This window comes from Canis lupus, chromosome 6, assembly GCF_003254725.2.
Source record: "Canis lupus dingo isolate Sandy chromosome 6, ASM325472v2, whole genome shotgun sequence".
Classification (NCBI taxonomy): domain Eukaryota; kingdom Metazoa; phylum Chordata; class Mammalia; order Carnivora; family Canidae; genus Canis; species Canis lupus.
This window is the reverse complement of record NC_064248.1, coordinates 49953991-49971392: the sequence shown is the minus strand read 5'-3', so window position 1 is coordinate 49971392 and position 17402 is coordinate 49953991. Positions and strand designations below refer to the sequence as shown.

The 17402-nt window shown below is 37.8% G+C and overlaps 1 protein-coding gene and 1 long non-coding RNA gene across 2 annotated transcripts in view; one reads left to right on the top strand and one right to left on the bottom strand.

Annotated features, from left to right (window-relative positions):
- FRRS1 (ferric chelate reductase 1) overlaps positions 1-5656 on the bottom strand; it is a 44207-nt gene extending 38551 nt beyond the window's left edge. Inside the window, 1 exon segment of the mRNA XM_049111635.1 lies at positions 5459-5656. Within this exon segment, the coding sequence (XP_048967592.1) occupies positions 5459-5500 (42 nt within the window). The 5' untranslated portion in view covers positions 5501-5656.
- Positions 2920-10185, top strand: LOC125755308 (uncharacterized). Its single transcript, XR_007411425.1, has 2 exons — positions 2920-3132; positions 9942-10185. It is a non-coding gene; the product is annotated as an uncharacterized LOC125755308 (long non-coding RNA).
- The last annotated feature ends 7217 nt before the right edge of the window (positions 10186-17402 follow it).

Here is a 17402-nt window from a genome sequence, read left to right as displayed (position 1 = left end):
ATCAAGGATTTCAATTAAAAAAAAAAAAAAAGGAGGGGATCCCTGGGTGGCTCAGCGGTTTAGCACCTGCCTTTGACCCAGGGCGTGATCCTGGAGTCCCAAAATTGAGTCTCACGTTGGGCTTCTGAATGGAGCCTACTTTTCCTTCTGCCTGTGTCTCTGCCTCTCTCTCTCATGAATAAATAATAAAATAAAATCTTTTTTTTTTTTTTTTTTTAAGGAGAGTTCTCAGAACTAAAGAAAAATAAGCCAAGTAACAGGGAAATAAAAATTTTTCTATTTTGGAGATAGGAGATAAATTTATTCAATGAAAATCTTATTCTCTCTTATTCCATTTGTGAACTAAACAAAAACTTCAAGTATGGTTAATAAATGAGTATTCTCATGGTGACCTTCTGCATGAGAAAAAAAAATTAATCATAACATAAAAATACTGCAATCCCTAAAGCATTTAAACATTCCTTTCAGAATCTCCATCAACTATACTCCACAAGGTTCAAAGTAAATAACTACTTCTTACTCAATATACTTTTCATTTTATGACTAGAATTACAATGGTATTATTTTCTTTTACTTTGTTATAAGCATAAAATACTTCAATTAATTTATAAGTTAACCATGCTTTTGCTTCTAGGCTTTTGGCCCAGAAACAGAACTACCATTTATAATATTGCTTCTTGGAATTGAAATTCCAAGCCAAATTGGAAATTAATTTGGGGACCCCAACATATTTGTAAGATTGGCATTTCCTGCAGGATCTGCAGCAAACCTGACAGGCCTGTGACCAAAAACCTGGAGGGACCAGGGCTAGAGGTGGAAAGAGGTGGAAATAGAGTAGAAGAGTTAGGTGGAAAGAATTTTAGAAAAATAGGTCGAACCATAAGAAGAATAAGGAGACTGACTAAGTCAAAACAGTTAAGACTAAACAAAGGTACACAAAAAGCAATGAAATTTCTAAGACATAAAGAAAAGGATTACATTTCTACTACACAGGAGTGAAGAAAGAAGACACAGCACGGAGAAAAAGAAACATTTATTCTACCTTAAGTGAGTACCTGTAAGGTACTCTCACCAGTAAGTGAGAACCTGAAAGGTATTACATCTAATGTAATGCTTACAATAAGGAGACAGTAAATTCATTTTAGGAAACCAGGGAAAGTATCCTAAATCATATATACTTTTAGGATTAGAACCTTAATCTAACAGCAATGTCCATGTACTCTCTTCACTTTGCATTGCTGTTCCCGCCTTGGAGAGAGAAGGATGTAGAAAGTAGACAAATCCAGCAAGGATCCAAATTTCACAATGAACAGTGTGAATGTGGGTATACTGTGACAAAGTTGAAATTTAATTAGCCTAATTCAGCATGTTGAGGAGCACCTGGCTGGCTCAGTCAGTAGAGCACAGGATTCTGGACCTCAGGGTCATGAGTCCAAGCCCCACATTGGGCACAGAAATTACTTTTTTAAAAAACTACAAGGGTTTTGAGGCACTGTTGTGGTTAGACAAGTGAGATTTTCATATATTTCTTTCATCTGCATTTAATTTGTTCAAGCCTTCTGAAATATTTCAGAAAATGTGCTCCTCTTCTTTCCAGCAATTTAACTTTACCTTCATAGAAAACTTCCAAATCAAAATATAATTGACTTTGATAGCAGAATCTCAAATTATACAGAAATTGAAAAATAGGTCAAGTATTTCCACTTCCTCAGATAAAAATGTTTCAGACTCCCATTTGCACAGCAGGAAGTAAAGAGGAAAAAAAAGATTTTTTTTAATTAACAATTGGAGTTATGACATTTTCAGAGATGGTTCTAAAAAACAAAGAGGCACCAAAAATGGCACAATGAATACCAATTTGAGATCTGTCAGATGTGACTTAAACAACCACTTAAGGTGGTTGAAAAGAATTCTGAAAAAGAATTTAGAGTTTAAGTAAAAGTAAGAAAAAGTAAAGGAAAAGGTAGAGGAAAGCCACTAAAGGAAAAGTAATGGAGAACTCTACAATCCAATCCTGATTCCCTGGGATGCCTGGGTGGCTCAGCAGTTAAGCGCCTGCCTTCAGGTCAAGGTGTGATCCTGGAGACCAGGAATCGAGTCCCACATCGGGCTCCCTGTATGGAGCCTGCTTCTGTCTCTGCCCCTCTCTCTCTCTTTCTGTGTCTCTCATGAATAAATAAATAAAATCTTAAAAAAAAAAAATCTAATTCCCCTAATCACAGCATCCTCACAGCAAGAAATGATTCTATCTCCTTTATTCGTCTCTGGAAAAAAGATTAGTAGAAGTATATACGTTATTACATGATGGAAAGCTTTCACCTGGATCCTCCACTTGGCCCTCCAATAACCCTGTCCTCAAAACAAAATTAGGTACAAAGCGGAATGGCCTGTTGTGTAAAGATGCAAAACTAATAGATGAGACAAAAGCAAATGTCATTTATCATATAAATGATACTGCTTATTGAATCCATTCTAGGCATCACAGTAGGTGCTTCACAGAAATGAACTCTAATCCTTGGAAGAAACATACAAAGGAGGGTTCTTTTTGGTCCTATGGACCTTGAAGCTCACAGATTTTATTTAAAAAACTATGGTCTAAGATCACACAGGGCAGAAGAGGAAAAAATTGCATTTAATTATAGAAATTTAGAGGTATAGGAGAAAATAAGAAGAGCTAACAATTACCAAGGGCTTACAACATGTCAGACGTCATGTCAAGGATTTAGCATGCATTCCTCAAAACAACCTTGGAAGGTGGGAAGGTAAAATTGTCCCAATTACGTAAAATAGGACACTGATTAAGACATTTGTCAGAGTCACAGCAAATGAGTAGAGAAAAGTATAGTCTCTGATCTGGCTTCTGAGGTTTTTTTTGGAGGGGGGTTGGTTTTTTTTTAAGATTTTATTTATTTATTCATGACAGACACAGAAAGAGAGAGAGGCAGAGACACAGGAAGAGGAAGAAGCAGGCTCCGTGAAGGGAGCCCGACGTGGTACTCAATCCTGGGTTTCCAGGATCAGGCCCTGAGCCAAAGGCAGGCGTAAACCTCTGAGCCACCCAGGAATTCCACTTCTGAGGTTTTAAACAATAAGCCATCCATAGCTTCAGATGAGACCCTCAAGGCTGATGTGGTAAGTAAACGAGGCATTACCGAGGTAAAGTTCAGAATGAACACAAATTGAATGGGAGCAATAAAAGAACCAAAGGTGGAAAGAAAAAAGTGGGCACAGACTTTTGGGGGGCATTAAAGGATTGTCTACCTAGATCCAAGGTCAAATGTTAGAAACAGTCGTTATAAAAATATTGTAATTAAGTTTGGTTCCTCTTCATGCCTCATACATGAATGTATCCATTCCCAAGACTTTTTTTTTTTTAAGACTTAATTTATTCATGACAGACATAAAGACCTAGGCAGAGAGAGAAGCAGGCTCCATGCAGAGAGCCGGATGTGGAACTAGATACTGGACCTCCAGGATCATGCCCTGGGCCAAAGGCCAGCACTCGACCACTGAGCCACCCAAGCGTCCCTCATTCCCAAGACTTTTTACCTTGGCCCCCACATCTCTCTGCAAGCTCATCATCACTTCTACAGCTTCAGTCTTCATCCCTAGGATATCTCCCAAATCTTCCAATTGCCCCCCACCCCACCTCTCCACACACTTCCAAATTTCCAACTGTATATAGATTTGTGTTTGGATGACAATAAGTTTAATTTGTCCACAACAAAATTCATCATCTTTTCCTCCAGACTAGCTCTTATATCTGACTTCACTACTCTGATGGTGGCCTGTCAACGCATTTCTGGTCAGCAAGACTCAAAACCCCATATTCTCAAGATTTGACCACAAACATTCTTTTGGACACCAATTTTCAAACAAGCTCGGCAGATGCTTCTTCCATCCTTCCACCTTCTTACCTATCCCTCTTGCATCTCTCTTCTACTTTCCATTCTCTCTATTACATCTGTCTGCTACTTTCCATTCCGCCATTACCTCCAAGCACAAAGCCTTCATCACCTGTCACCAAAATTATTGAAATATTCTCAAGTGGCCTCTCTGTTTATCTCCATCCTCTTCTGCCCCACACAACACTACAAGATCGTTTTCCTAAAGCACAATTCTCATCACATCACTCTTCTCAGAAACTTTCATCTGCTTCCCAAGGATTATTAAATTAAGGACAAAAGCTTTAGACATTTCATGTTTTGTACTATTTAGCCTAACTCAGTTTTAAGGATTTTTTCTCCCATGCTCTAGAGACAACGTGTTATTTGTACTTATGCCTGGAATAAGCACCACTCTTTCTTTCTACCTATATCTGCATTCTAACTGGGACCTTCATTACTTCATGCATCAATTTCCTACCCATGTGAAAATGGACTTATGCTAAATGTGAAAAAATAAGATACAAAAATTTCTGTACACTATGCTTTGTATGTAAAAAAAAATTTCATTGCCTGTCATTTCATGTAAAATACAAAAGACTGAAATATCCAGTATAAGCAAGGGTGTAGAAAAATGAGCACACTCATTCAGTGAAGAGTGTAAATTATCACAATATTTTTGGACAATTTTGGAAAATTGACAGTATCCTACTAAACCAAAATATGTTTAATCTCTGAACTAGGTATTTCACTTCTAGGAATTTATCCTACAGAAAAACTCGCACAGTTACACAAATATTATATTTGTAATAGCAAAAATGTAAGACAATTTAGGTGGTTACAAAAATAAACTATGCTATATCCAAACTATAAAATACTGTATACTCAATTAAAAGAATGAAATAGAGTAGTCAATGACAAAAATAGCAGCTAATAATTACTGAGTGCTTTATGAGAGACAAGTATTCTTTTAAGTGCTTTGCAAGTATCAACTCAATTCACAAAAACCCTAAGACATGAATCTGCATGTGCTTAAGTGGAAACATGCTCATGCCTCACTAAGGAATGAAAACAAGCAGATTGCGAAAGGAAGAAAGGAAACGCAACTTAAAAGTTAGAGGGAAAAGAAAAAAAAAACTTCTACTCCACACTTTTAACAGTTCTCAAGCGTGGTTACCCCCAGGAGAGTGTTTTCAATAGGGGAAGAGGAGTGGACTTCCTCTTTTGAATCCTCATTGTATTGTGCATATTTTTGGAAAAGTATTTAGTATTTATAATATAAAAATAATTTTAAAGATTTAAAGCATGTAGTACTTTATAATCAAAAATATTATAATAAAAAATAACAATTTATAACTACAAAATACTGTTATATACTGTAAAGAAATATAATTAGAGGCACCTGTGTGGCTCAGTGGTTGAGCATCTGCCTTTGGCTCAAATAGTGATCCTGGGCTCCTGGGATAGAGTCCCGCATCAGGCTCCCCACAGGGAGCCTGCTTCTCCCTCTGCGTCTATCATGAATAAACAAATAAATAATTTTTTAAAAAATAAATAAATAAGGTGATACATACGAAACATCTAGCACAGTGTCTACCATAAACCAGGTCTTCCATTAAAATCCACTTCTTTCTGTGGAGTCTTGCCTAATTCTGCCCACTTTCTGTAACTGCTCTCTTCAAAACCTCCAGAAGCTTTGGTTTTGCTAATAAAAACATTATCGGGGCAGCCCCGGTGGCAGCGGTTTAGCACCACCTGTAGCCCAGAGTGTGATCCTGGAGACCCTGGATCGAGTCCCACGTCAGGCTCTCTGTATGATGCCTGCTTCTCTGCCTCTCTCTCTCTCTGTCTCTATGAATAAATAAATAAAATCTTAAAAAAAAAAAAAAAAACATTATCACACCTGCCTCAGCTGGTGACTTGTCTTGTGGCCAGCTTGTTGAGCCCTTTCACACTGACTAGCCTTGAGAACAGCACTTGTACAGTGTGATTTCCAGAGAATCTGACATTACCCAAATGGGTAAGTGTGAAACAGAAGCTACAATTGGCCAAAAGAAACAACAGGTCGTTTTACTAAACAACTTACCAGAACTCATCTCCTTAAACAAAACCATCCTCTAAGAAGTCAAGCTCATTGTTTTCAATAAATCAATAAACCAAATTTAAGCCTCCACCTCTGTACAGTACTTGAATCCTTTTTTTCTTTAATTCAGAAGAAAAAAAAATATCTGAACTTAAAAGTTAAGCTTTGGGGTGCCTGGGTGGCTCAGGTCAGATCCGACATCCTTGGATACAGCCCCCCCCCCATTGGATTCCCTGCTTGGTGGGGAGACGCTTCTCCGTCTCCTTTACTTCACCCCACTCTCTCTGTCTCTCATATAGATAAATAAAATCTAAAAAAAAAAAAAAATTAGCTTTGTAAAGCAATATCCCTGATAACACATTTATAAACTAAAAAATCGCCTTTGCCCCTAGGTAAGCACTGACATAATGGGAAAAAAAAAAAAGGTGGGGGTGGGGGGGCAAAGGTAACACCTTGCCACCCCCAGAGCCTTTCTGAAATTCTAAAGGCAAACCAGGGGTAGGAGGTGGGAGGAGCTAAAAATTTCTAGATTAAAACAAACTTTAAAAACCCAAGTAAGGCTCTAAGTAATCTGCATACAAGGAATTATGACATTAGGTTTAATTATAAAAGAGAGTTCCCACAGTTTCAAATTTCTAAAAAAGGAGAAAGAAACACAAGTGCATAAAGTCCATGCTTTTCAGGATCCCAAGCGTGACTCTACTTATCATCACCCTTTTCTTGGGATTACAGCTCGTTAGTCAAAGTCACAGGACATATTATTAACCTAACTCGTTGGTGAAAACTCATTAGCTCAATCCAAGCTCCAGAACACAGTTTGTTAAAGCTTCATTGTGCTCCGCCGACCGCCCCCCGCATCACAGGCGCCTGCTCTCAGTACTGCCGCCTCAGCTGGCTTCATTTTTTAAAATGCTTTGCAAAGAGCTCCGACTTAAAGAACAGGAGACACTTACCTTGAGAAGCAAAGGCAGCCTAGCCAACTTCCGGTTTTGTTACAATTTGTATCTGCTTTCAGCAGCTGGGTGGAGCCCGCTTACCCAGTAACCAGAAGGCAACGTTTCCCAAGCTAAGCAGCAAAACTTGATTTGCAAGACCAGTACTAGTTTTTGGACTCCGTTTCTGAAAATTAAGGGTTCTGTTTTACATATAAGAACACTTTGCCAAGTAATAATTGTTTCAATGAGAAAATTATGGTTTTTGCCTTTAACAACAAAACCATTTGGAAATACATATCTGTTCTATATATTCTAAGTAAAGGCAAACAAAAGAATCTAGTTGTACCTAGGTAGGGTTGCCAAATTTAGCAAATTAAAATATTGGATGCCCGCTGAAACTCAATTTCAGGTAAACAACCAATGTAAATATTGTTCTATGCAGTATTTGGAATATAATTATACTAAAAAATAATTCATGGTTTTTCTGAAATACAAATTTACTTTTTCTGGAAACTCTATCTAAGGCATAACAATAATAAGCAAACTATTTCAATTAACTACAGAAGGTGCAAAAGAATCAGACTGCCTAGAACCGAAACCTTGGAAAGTAAATGATATCATGCAAAAGAATTATTTTATTTTGCAAAATTCACTCAGAAACTTAGAAGTTTTGTTTTCATTTCTTTTTAAGCCTTTAATCTTTGTTTTGCACAAGTTTTTTTTTTTTTTTTTTGCAAAAGAAAATTTTTACGGCTAGGAAAAGAAAATGTATCTGAAAATATTAAACATTCCACTGCAGACCATGATTCACAAGTGCCTACTAGAAAATAAATGATGTCATAGACACCTTGACCTGTGATCCCTAATTGGCAATCAACACTACTAAATTCTCTAAAATTATCTTAAAAGGAGAGAAGAGAGGGTAAAGAACACCATCACTTTAATCTGTCTCCTTAACTATAGTCATAATTAATAAAAACCCCTCCTTACAGAATTTTAGAGAGAGGCTTTAAATTAAGAGGCCAGAGAGCCAGTTTTCTATGCTAAAACTGTGTGGAATGTGAATAGACTTAAACTAAGTCAGGAGAGCTTCAGTCCTTCCATATAAACCCTCAGGTGATAACACAGCTTTCTGCAGTTATGATTGAGCCTTTTCCAGAAATAGTCCCCAGTGGACACTTTGCATGCCAATAGCATGATTAAAAAATCTTCAGACTGGGTGCCTCGGTGGCTCAGTTGATTAAGCATCTGCTTTAGGTTCAGGTCATGATCTTATGGTCATGGGATCAAGCCCCACACCTGGGTGACTCAGTTAGGTATTTGCCTTTGGCTCAGGTCATGATCCCAGGGTCCTGGGATTGAGCCACATATGAGGCTCCTTGCTCAACAGGGGGCTTGCTTCTCCCTCTCCTTCTACACTCCCCACCACCCACCACCACTCATTCTCTTTCGCTCTCTGTTAAATAAATAAAATATTTTTTTAAATCCATTAGACAATTCTTAGAATGTATGGTCATAATCTTTTATCCTAAAACACTCTTAAACAGATGAACATGGGAAGGAAAAAAAGAGGCAAACCAGGAAATAGACTTAATTGTAGAGAACTAAGGGTTACCAGAGGGGAGGCGGGCAAGGGGATGGCTGAAATAGGTGATGGGGATTAAGGAGGGCACTTGTGATGAGCACTGGGTGTCATATGGAAGTGCTGAATCACTAAATTCTACACCTGAAATTAGTATTACACTGCATGTAACTAATTGGAATTTAATTAAAAACTTGAAAAAATAAATAAATAGTAGTGAGAAGGGGCACAGTGGAAAGAACTGAATAGAGAGGCTTAGCTCTACCTAAAAACATCCTTTTCCAGGCCTATCACATCCCCTAAAGTCCCCAGCTATAACTCCCCTTATCACTCCCTGCCAGATGTTCACCTCCACAAGGCTCTTTCTTCATCAGCTACTTGTCAGCTGTCACAAAAGGAACCAAATTTAGTAAAATGCTCAATGGAGCTTGGACTCTGAGAAGTTGACATTACTGTATTGGATCCCATTCTCCTGCCTCTAAACTAGTAGTTCTCAAATTTTTCAGTCCAGACTCCTTTACAACTTTTTAAAAATATTTTATTTATTTATGAGAGAAAGAAAGAGACCATGAGCAGGGGGAGAGGGGCAGAGGAAAAAGCAGACATCCCACTGAGCAAGGAGTCAGACATGAGGCTCGATCCCAGAACCCTGAGATCATGACCTGAAGGCAGATGCTCAATCCACCAAGCCACCCAGGCTCCCCTCCTTTACAACTTTTAAAAATTACTGTGGGGCAGTCCGGTGGCCCAGAGGTTTAGCGCCACCTTCAGCCCAGGGCGTGATCCTGGAGACCCCGATCAAGTCCCACCTCGGGCTCCCTGCATGGAGCCTGCTTCTCCCTCTGCCTGTGTCTCTGCCTCTCTTTCTCTCTGTGTCTCTCATGAATAAATAAATAAAATCTTTAAAAAAAAGAAAAAGAAGAAGGATTTATCACAATCATTCAACAACTATTTTATCTGTTATATGGCAGATATTGTGCCAGGCACTACTCTATATTTATACAAAGTGGCTCTATGTCTAATATATTGTGATTTCTTTGGTGTATAATAAAAAAAAGAACAAAAGAAAGAGTGCGAAGGAAGGAGGGAAGGAAGGAAGGAAGGAAGGAGCATAATTACTTGATAAACCGATGTTCCTGTAGATAGGCAGTTCTCATTTCTTTCCAGATGTCATTGGGTTAAGAATCTTGAGATAGATTATTCTAGATTACCTAGATTGCCCTAACCGCAATCACAAGAGTCCTTAAAAAGAAGAGGCTGAAGCGGATGCCTGGATGGCTCAGTCTGTAGAACATCTGATTATTCGTTTTGGCTCAGGTAATGATCTCATGGGTCTTGAGATCAGGTTCCCCTCCCCGCTCAGTGGAGAGTCTGCTTGAAGATTCCGTCCCTCTGTCCTTCCCCCTACTCACATGTGCATTCTCTCTCTCTCAAATAAATAAAATCCTTTAAAAAAGAAAAATAAAGAAGAGGAGAGTGAGATTACACACAAAAGAAGACAACATGACCATGGAGGTAAACACTGGAATGATGCAGCCACAACCCAAAGAATGACAGCAACCACCAGAAGCTGAAGAGACAAGGAACAGATTCTCAACCAGAGCCTCTGGAAAAAGTGGTTCTTCCAACATCTGCCAATGTGCTACTGATTTTAGACCTGTGGCCTTCAGAACTATAAGAGAATAAATGTTTGTTGTTTTAGCCACTGAGCTTGTGGTCATTTGTTGTTACAGAGCTCTAGGAAACTTAATCAATTGCCCTTTCCAGTTCTGTATTTTTATCAATCAGTAGTACCCATTATCTTCAGTGCTCAAGCAAAACTTTCAACTTTGTGTCTCTTTCATATTTTATAGCTCAGAGTTTTTCAATTTGGAGCCACAACCCATTTATCAGTGAAATATAAAATCTTTAGTGGGCAGGGACCCTACCTGGCTCAGTCGGAAGAGCATGCAACACTTGATCTCAGGGTCATGAGTTTGAGCCCCACATTGGGGGTAGAGATTACTTTAAATAAATAAATAAACTTTTAAAAAACTACTTAAAATCTTTAGTGGGTAACAATCAGAAAAGCGTTAATAAAATAACAAAAAATTAGAGCACAGTATATGTAATAAGAGTAAATGATGTTTCATGGGTCTGTTCAGATTATACGTTAGTAGCTATGTCCTGGTTTGTGAGTTTTCTTACTTCTTACTGTGGGCAGCAGCCCAAAATGTTGAAACCAACTGCTTTTAATATCTCCCCAAGTCAATTATCAGTTCCTCCTTTCTCAACACTCACACAGAGGCCTTCCTACTTATTTATTCTAAGCAGGGGAATGTGGTACTCTGGAATCAGGTCACCCAAGATTTAAAGATAAACTCCATCACTAAATTTTGTGATCTAGACCTCTCCGCATCTGTTTTCTCACTATAAAATGAAGATCATAATACTTTCCTCATAATATTGTTGTGAGGATTAACTAAGATAACATGTTAAGTGCTTAGTTCAATGTCTAAACATAAAAATTGTTCGATAAAATGTGTGCACTATAATCTATGTTCAAATTGTCTCTCTATTGTAAAACCCTTCTAACTAATCTCTCCCATGCTCTCTCATGATCTCATTAATCCTGCTGCCAATAGTCCAACATTCGATTAATCTTCCTAAAGTATTCCTTTTATCAATAATGTTTTGTGACTTACCATTGCTTATAGAGTTAAATCCATACTCTTCCTGACATTTAAAGCACTCCATTAATTAAATTAATTAATTAATTAATTAATTGATTAATTAATTAAAAAATAATAAAGCACTCCATCACCTGGCCACACAACATTCTCATTGCTTTCCCATCAGGTACTGCTGACTCAATCATAGAATTAAATACAAAGTCTCATTTGCTAATGTTGTTCCCTTATCACCTTTCTTTCCACATATTAAATGACACACATTCTTCAAGGTTTAACAAAAGTCCCAATTCATCCATGAAACTTTCTGATAATCAGAACTAATATTAGTTCCTCCGTTATAAATTGTCTACGTGGTCAAGTAAAATGTCATATTCTCCGAAGTCTGGGCCACTTAGGTTGAAATCTCAGCTCTGCTCTTTAATAGCTGTTAGACTTCAGTCAGTTACTTAATCCCCTACTCTAACTTTCTTCATTAGCATAAAGAAGATAAGGATACAGTCTCCCATCCAAGTGCTAACCAGGCCCAACCCTGCTTAACTTCCGAAATCAGATGAGATCAGGTTCATTCGGTGTAGTATGGCCATAAACAGATGAACGGATAAAGAAAATGTGGTATATATATATATATATACACACATACATGATAGAGTACTACTCAGTATCAAAAGTAAAAATGAGTTCTTGTCATTTGTAATGGCATGGATGGAACTAGAGGGTATTATGCTAAGCAAAATAAGTTAAGCAGAGAAAGAAAAGTTATCATATGATCTCATTCATATGTGAAATTTAAGAAACAAAACAGAGGATCATAGGGGAAAGGAGGGGAAAGTAAAATAAGATGAAATCAGAGAGGGAGACAAACCATTAAGAGACTCTTAATCATAGGAAACAAACTGAGGGCTATTAGGGGGGAGGGGGGTGGAAGGATGGAGTAACTGGGTGACAGGCATTAAGGAGGGCACATGATGTAATGAGCACTGGGTATTATATAAGACTGATGAATGATTGAACTCTACCTCTGAAATTAATAATACACTACATGTTAATTAATTGAATTTAAATTTTTAAAAAACCTAATAAGTTAAAAAAATTTAATAAAATTTTTAAATTAAAAAAAATTAATAACAAAAAATTTTAATAACATAAATAAAAAGAAGATAAGGATATGGAGGTAGGGCTGTTGGGATGTTTTCATGAGGTAATATCTCATCACACTGGCACCCAAATGATCTTGAAAACTTGCTCATGACACTTCCTTTCACATCCTATATTAGAGTGAGATAACATACATTACATAAGATCCTATCCCCATACTCAAGCAGTCATCAACTGTTTTTGATATTCTTTACTACTAAAACTGGACATGGCCTCAGATCCTTCTCAATACACTATACCAAGTAGTCAGTATCAATGGATGAAAATTCATACTAACTATAAGCAATCTCTGGGGTAGGGACTATATCATTACTTTCAATTCCTCTTTTTAGGAACTCAAAAAATAAATGTTAAATATAAGATTTTACTTTAATCTAAGTGGTTAAAAGACAAGATACTAGAAAGCCCCATCTTCTGTTTTACCCTCTTTCAAACTTTATTTGAATTTCAGTTCATTTTATTTTATGTTTTTATGGTGAAAAAAATTTGTATTTAGATTTATAGCCAGCTGGACTCAATTTAGATGATCCCAATTTTGTTGGCAACATCCAAAGCATCATAGTCAGGAGCCAGTCGAACATATGCTTTCTTCTCTCCATCAGGCCTGATTGAGGTGTTGACCTTGGCCACATCAATGTCATAGAGCTTCTTCACAGCCTGTTTGATCTGGTGCTTATTGGCCTTGACATCCACAATGAACACAAGTGTGTTGTTGTCTTCTATTTCTTCATGGCTGACTCAGTAGTCAGGGGGAATTGATGATGGCATAGTGATCAAGCTTGTTTCTCCTGGGGGCGCTCTTTCGAAGATATTTGGGCTGTCTTTGGAGACGCAGGGTCTTGGGTCGTGGGAATGTAGGTGACATAGGGATCTTTTTTGTGTGACTGTGCACGCCTTTCAGCACCACTTTCTTAGCTTTCAAAGCCTTGGCTTCGGCTTTGGGAGGGGCAGGGGCTTCCTTCTTCGCCTTTCATGCCATCTTCATGAAAGGGCGAATTTCAGTTCATTTTAAGGCCAGTTTATTGACTGTAATGAAAGCATGGCAGACATTCTTTGTCCTCCTTAATTACACTATTTTCCTTTGCAGTACTTTAATTTAGTGCAAGACAATATTAATACTCTGTAATTATGTGCCAGAGATGGCAACACTAATCAAAGTAAAATATTAAAAGTCTGACTCAGCTTTACCAAATCATTAATAAAATCTCTGTTGATCATCTAGAGGTATGATATAAGGTTAAAAGTCTTGGTAATTGCAATCAGTGGCTTCTACTTTTCTCTATCAATTAGGGTTATACTACATTCAAGTTTCTAGCATATCTATTATTAAGTCAATTAAAGCAAATTAGAAAATAAACTAAAAAAGAATCAAGGAAAGGAAGAATACAGCATCTATTTAGTAACAACCTAGTTCTATTCAATAATAACCTAGTTTTTTTTTTTAATTTCCCAAGTTTTAGCAATGAAGGAATAGTATAATTTACTGCAGAATTTTGTTTTAGCAGCTCTTGAGCTATGTGACTTTTTAAAATGCCATTTATTTACAAGATGGCTTGGGTCCTATTGTGTTAAGTGAGTGCTTTTAATATATACAAATGTAATGGAGTTTAGGGGCACCTGGGTGGCTCAGTTGATTAAGCAGCCAACTCTTGATTTCAGCTCAGGTCATGATATCAGAGTCCTGGGACTGAACTCTGAGTCCAACTCGGTGCTCAACATGGTGTCAGTTGGAGGATTCTCTCTCTCCCTCTCCCTTTGGCCCTCCTCCTGCTAGCACATTCTCCCTCAAATAATTTTTTTTTAAAAAGAGAGATCTATAAATATATACAAATATAATAGAGTCTTACTATTGAAAATAAATTATGCTCTCCACTGTCAGAATGAGAAGTAATAGATTTATCAACTGAGTAGAAAGTCATTGGTTTCTTTTAAGCACAAAACATTAAAGAGTCATGGTGACATTTACAATGAAAGCTAAAGAATACTTTTTTTTTTGCAAGAATACTTTTTCTTTTTTTTTTTTTTTAAGATTTTATTCATTTATTCATGAGAGACACAGAGAGAGAGAGGGGCAGAGACATAGGCAGAGGGAGAAGCAGGCTCCATGCAGGGAACCCAATGCGGGACTCAATCCTGGGTCTCCAGGATCAGCCCTAGGCTGAAGGTGGAGCTAAACTGCTGAGCCACTCAGGCTGCCAAATACTTTTTTTCATTAGGTAAACCTTCAAAGTTGTAGAATTTTAAATTCAACAAACATAAAGCATAAAAATAGATAACATAAGTCCCCAGTCCTCAGGGACCCCCAGAATAAATGTATGAAACAGCATCATGTGCCCTGAGAATGAAAAACAATCCTAAAACATGAGTGAATTGAGGTGAATATGGTTCCCACCCTCAACTCCACCAGATGAAGTAGCTCATCTAGCCTATACTGTCTAGAAATGGAATACAGAAGCAAAAGCTTTTACTCAGAAGCCTCTAGTAGCATAAAACCTGAACACAAATACCAAATATAAGATTCTTACAATGAAACAATATTAAAATAAGGAGAGCAAATCCAAACCTGGGCATTAATCAAAGCAACCAGTATGAAAATGCAAAAGGAAATATACAGCTAAATAAGGAAGCTTGAGAACCAAGAAAAGCAAGAGTGAGGAGTAACTGAATGGCTAAAAGTACTGATCCAGATTAATTCAAGAATGGAGCATAGAAGCTTTCTGTAACTTTTTATGCAAGAGCGGCCTAGCATATGCAAATAGGGCTTTCTATGGAATAAAATCAAATGAAAACCATCCAACCCTTGGTATCCCAGATCCCCCCAAATGGATGAAAATGTATAGTGTATTTTCTTCTTGTGTTCTGACTTTTTAAATTATTATGAATTACATAGATACTATATCTACATATGATTGTAGAAACTGAAACAATAAAGATAAAATTACATAATACCACTAAATTCTATTTGCTTTCCCCAAAGCAACCATTGCTCTCAATTCAATGTGTTTCCCTTTAAGACTTTACATACATTTCCTACATTCACAAAAAATATATAGCTTTGGTTTTGTAATAGAAATCATGTGATTTTCTGCATATTGTTCCGAAATGTTTTTCATATAACAGTATGTGGTCAAGATATTTTTCCAAGGGATCCCTGGGTGGCACAGAGGTTTGGCGCCTGCCTTTGGCCCAGGGCGCGATCCTGGAGACCCGGGATCGAATCCCACGTCGGGCTCCCGGTGCATGGAGCCTGCTTCTCCCTCTGCCTGTGTCTTTGCCTCTCTCTCTCTCTCTCTCTGTGTGTGTGTGTGACTATCATAAATAAATTTTTTAAAAAAATTTAAAAAGAAGATATTTTTCCAAAGAAGACATCCAGATGTCTTCAAGAGATACTTGAAAAGATGTTCATCACTCATTACCAGGGAAATACAAATCAAAACCACGAGGGCAGCCCCAGTGGCGCAGTGGTTTAGCGCCGCCTGCAGCCCAGGGTGTGATCCTGGGGACCCAGCATCGAGTCCCACGTCAGGCTCCCTGCATGGAGCCTGCTTCTCCCTCTGCCTGTGTCTCTGCCTCTCTCTGTGTGTCTCTCATGAATAAATAAATAAAAATCTTAAAAAAAAAAAAAACCCACAATGAGATACCTGTAAGAATAGCTAAAATTAACAACAGGAAACAACAAACAATGGCAAGGATGTGGAGAAAAGGGGAACCCTCTTACACTGTTGGTAGGAATGCAAACCGGTGCAGTCACTCTGAAAGACAGTATGGAGGTTCTTCAAAAAATTAAAAGCAGAACTACCCTACAATCCAATAATTCCACTCAAGATATTTACACAATGGACACAAAAATACAGATTTAAGGGAGTACATGCCCCAACGTTTATAACAGCATTATCAACAATAGCCAGACTATGGAAAGAGCCCAAATGTCCATCAACTGATTAATGGATAAAGAAAATGTGGTACATACATACAATGGAGTATTACCCAGCCATCAAAAAGATTGAAATCTTGCCATTTGTAGTGACATGGATGGAGCTAGAATGTATGATGCTAAGCAATTAAGTCAGTCATAAAAAGACAAATACTATCTGATTTCATTCATATGTGGAATTTAGGAAACAAAACAAATGAACATGGGGGCGGGGGGAATGAGGAGAGATGGAGAAACAAACCAAAGAGACTTTTTTTTTTCAAACTCCATGCCCAGTGGTGGAGCCCAATACAGGGCTTGAACTCATGACCCTGAGATCAAGACCTGAGCTGAGATCAAGAGTTGGTCGCTTAACCAATTAACTCACCAAGTGCCCCCATAAAAGCACTGGGTGTTATATGTAAGATGGGTCACCAAATTCTATTCCGGAAACCAATATTATACTATATGTCAACTAACTAGTATTAGATAAAAATTGGGGAGAAAAAAAACAACAAAATATGGCCAAAGAATAACTCAGGTATTTAAGCCACCTTTATTTATTTATTTATTTTATGCATTGTTTATGTTTTACATGAGAGAGGCAGACTATCAAGGGACAAAATAGGATGTGTAAGAGAAAGAGAAGAGGAAAAAATTGCAGGTAGCCTAGAAATAGTGAATCTTTCTGGTTCATTTTGGCAACTAATTCACTGACAGCTAGCTAAAGGTTCAGTCTAGAAAGCATGCCATTGAACAGGCTGACCGGAGTCAACAAAGATAACAATTTCAGTAGTTCACAGATTCTCTGGAGAACCTGGCTAATACCTACAGAGTACACCAGAGCAGCTGTCTCTCTGTAACAGCTGCCATGCCTGTCCAGTGGCTCCCCAACTCCCACAGCCACATCTACACTCATTCAATACTCTCCTCCAGTCGCTAACCTTCCATCAGCCAACTGCAGAGCTGAGTTCTGATCATATCAGTTCTTTGGTGCTTAGGAGAGTTGCCTAGTAACCAATCACTCTCAACTGCCTTCTTTGGGTCTAAATATCTAACACACTGTTCTCTGCTGCCACTATTGGACCAAGTTTACTCTTCTCTAGCCTAAAATAGGATATTTTCTTTTAAGAGGTTAACAGTAAGACTCTAAAAACAGAACACTGGATATACTCTTG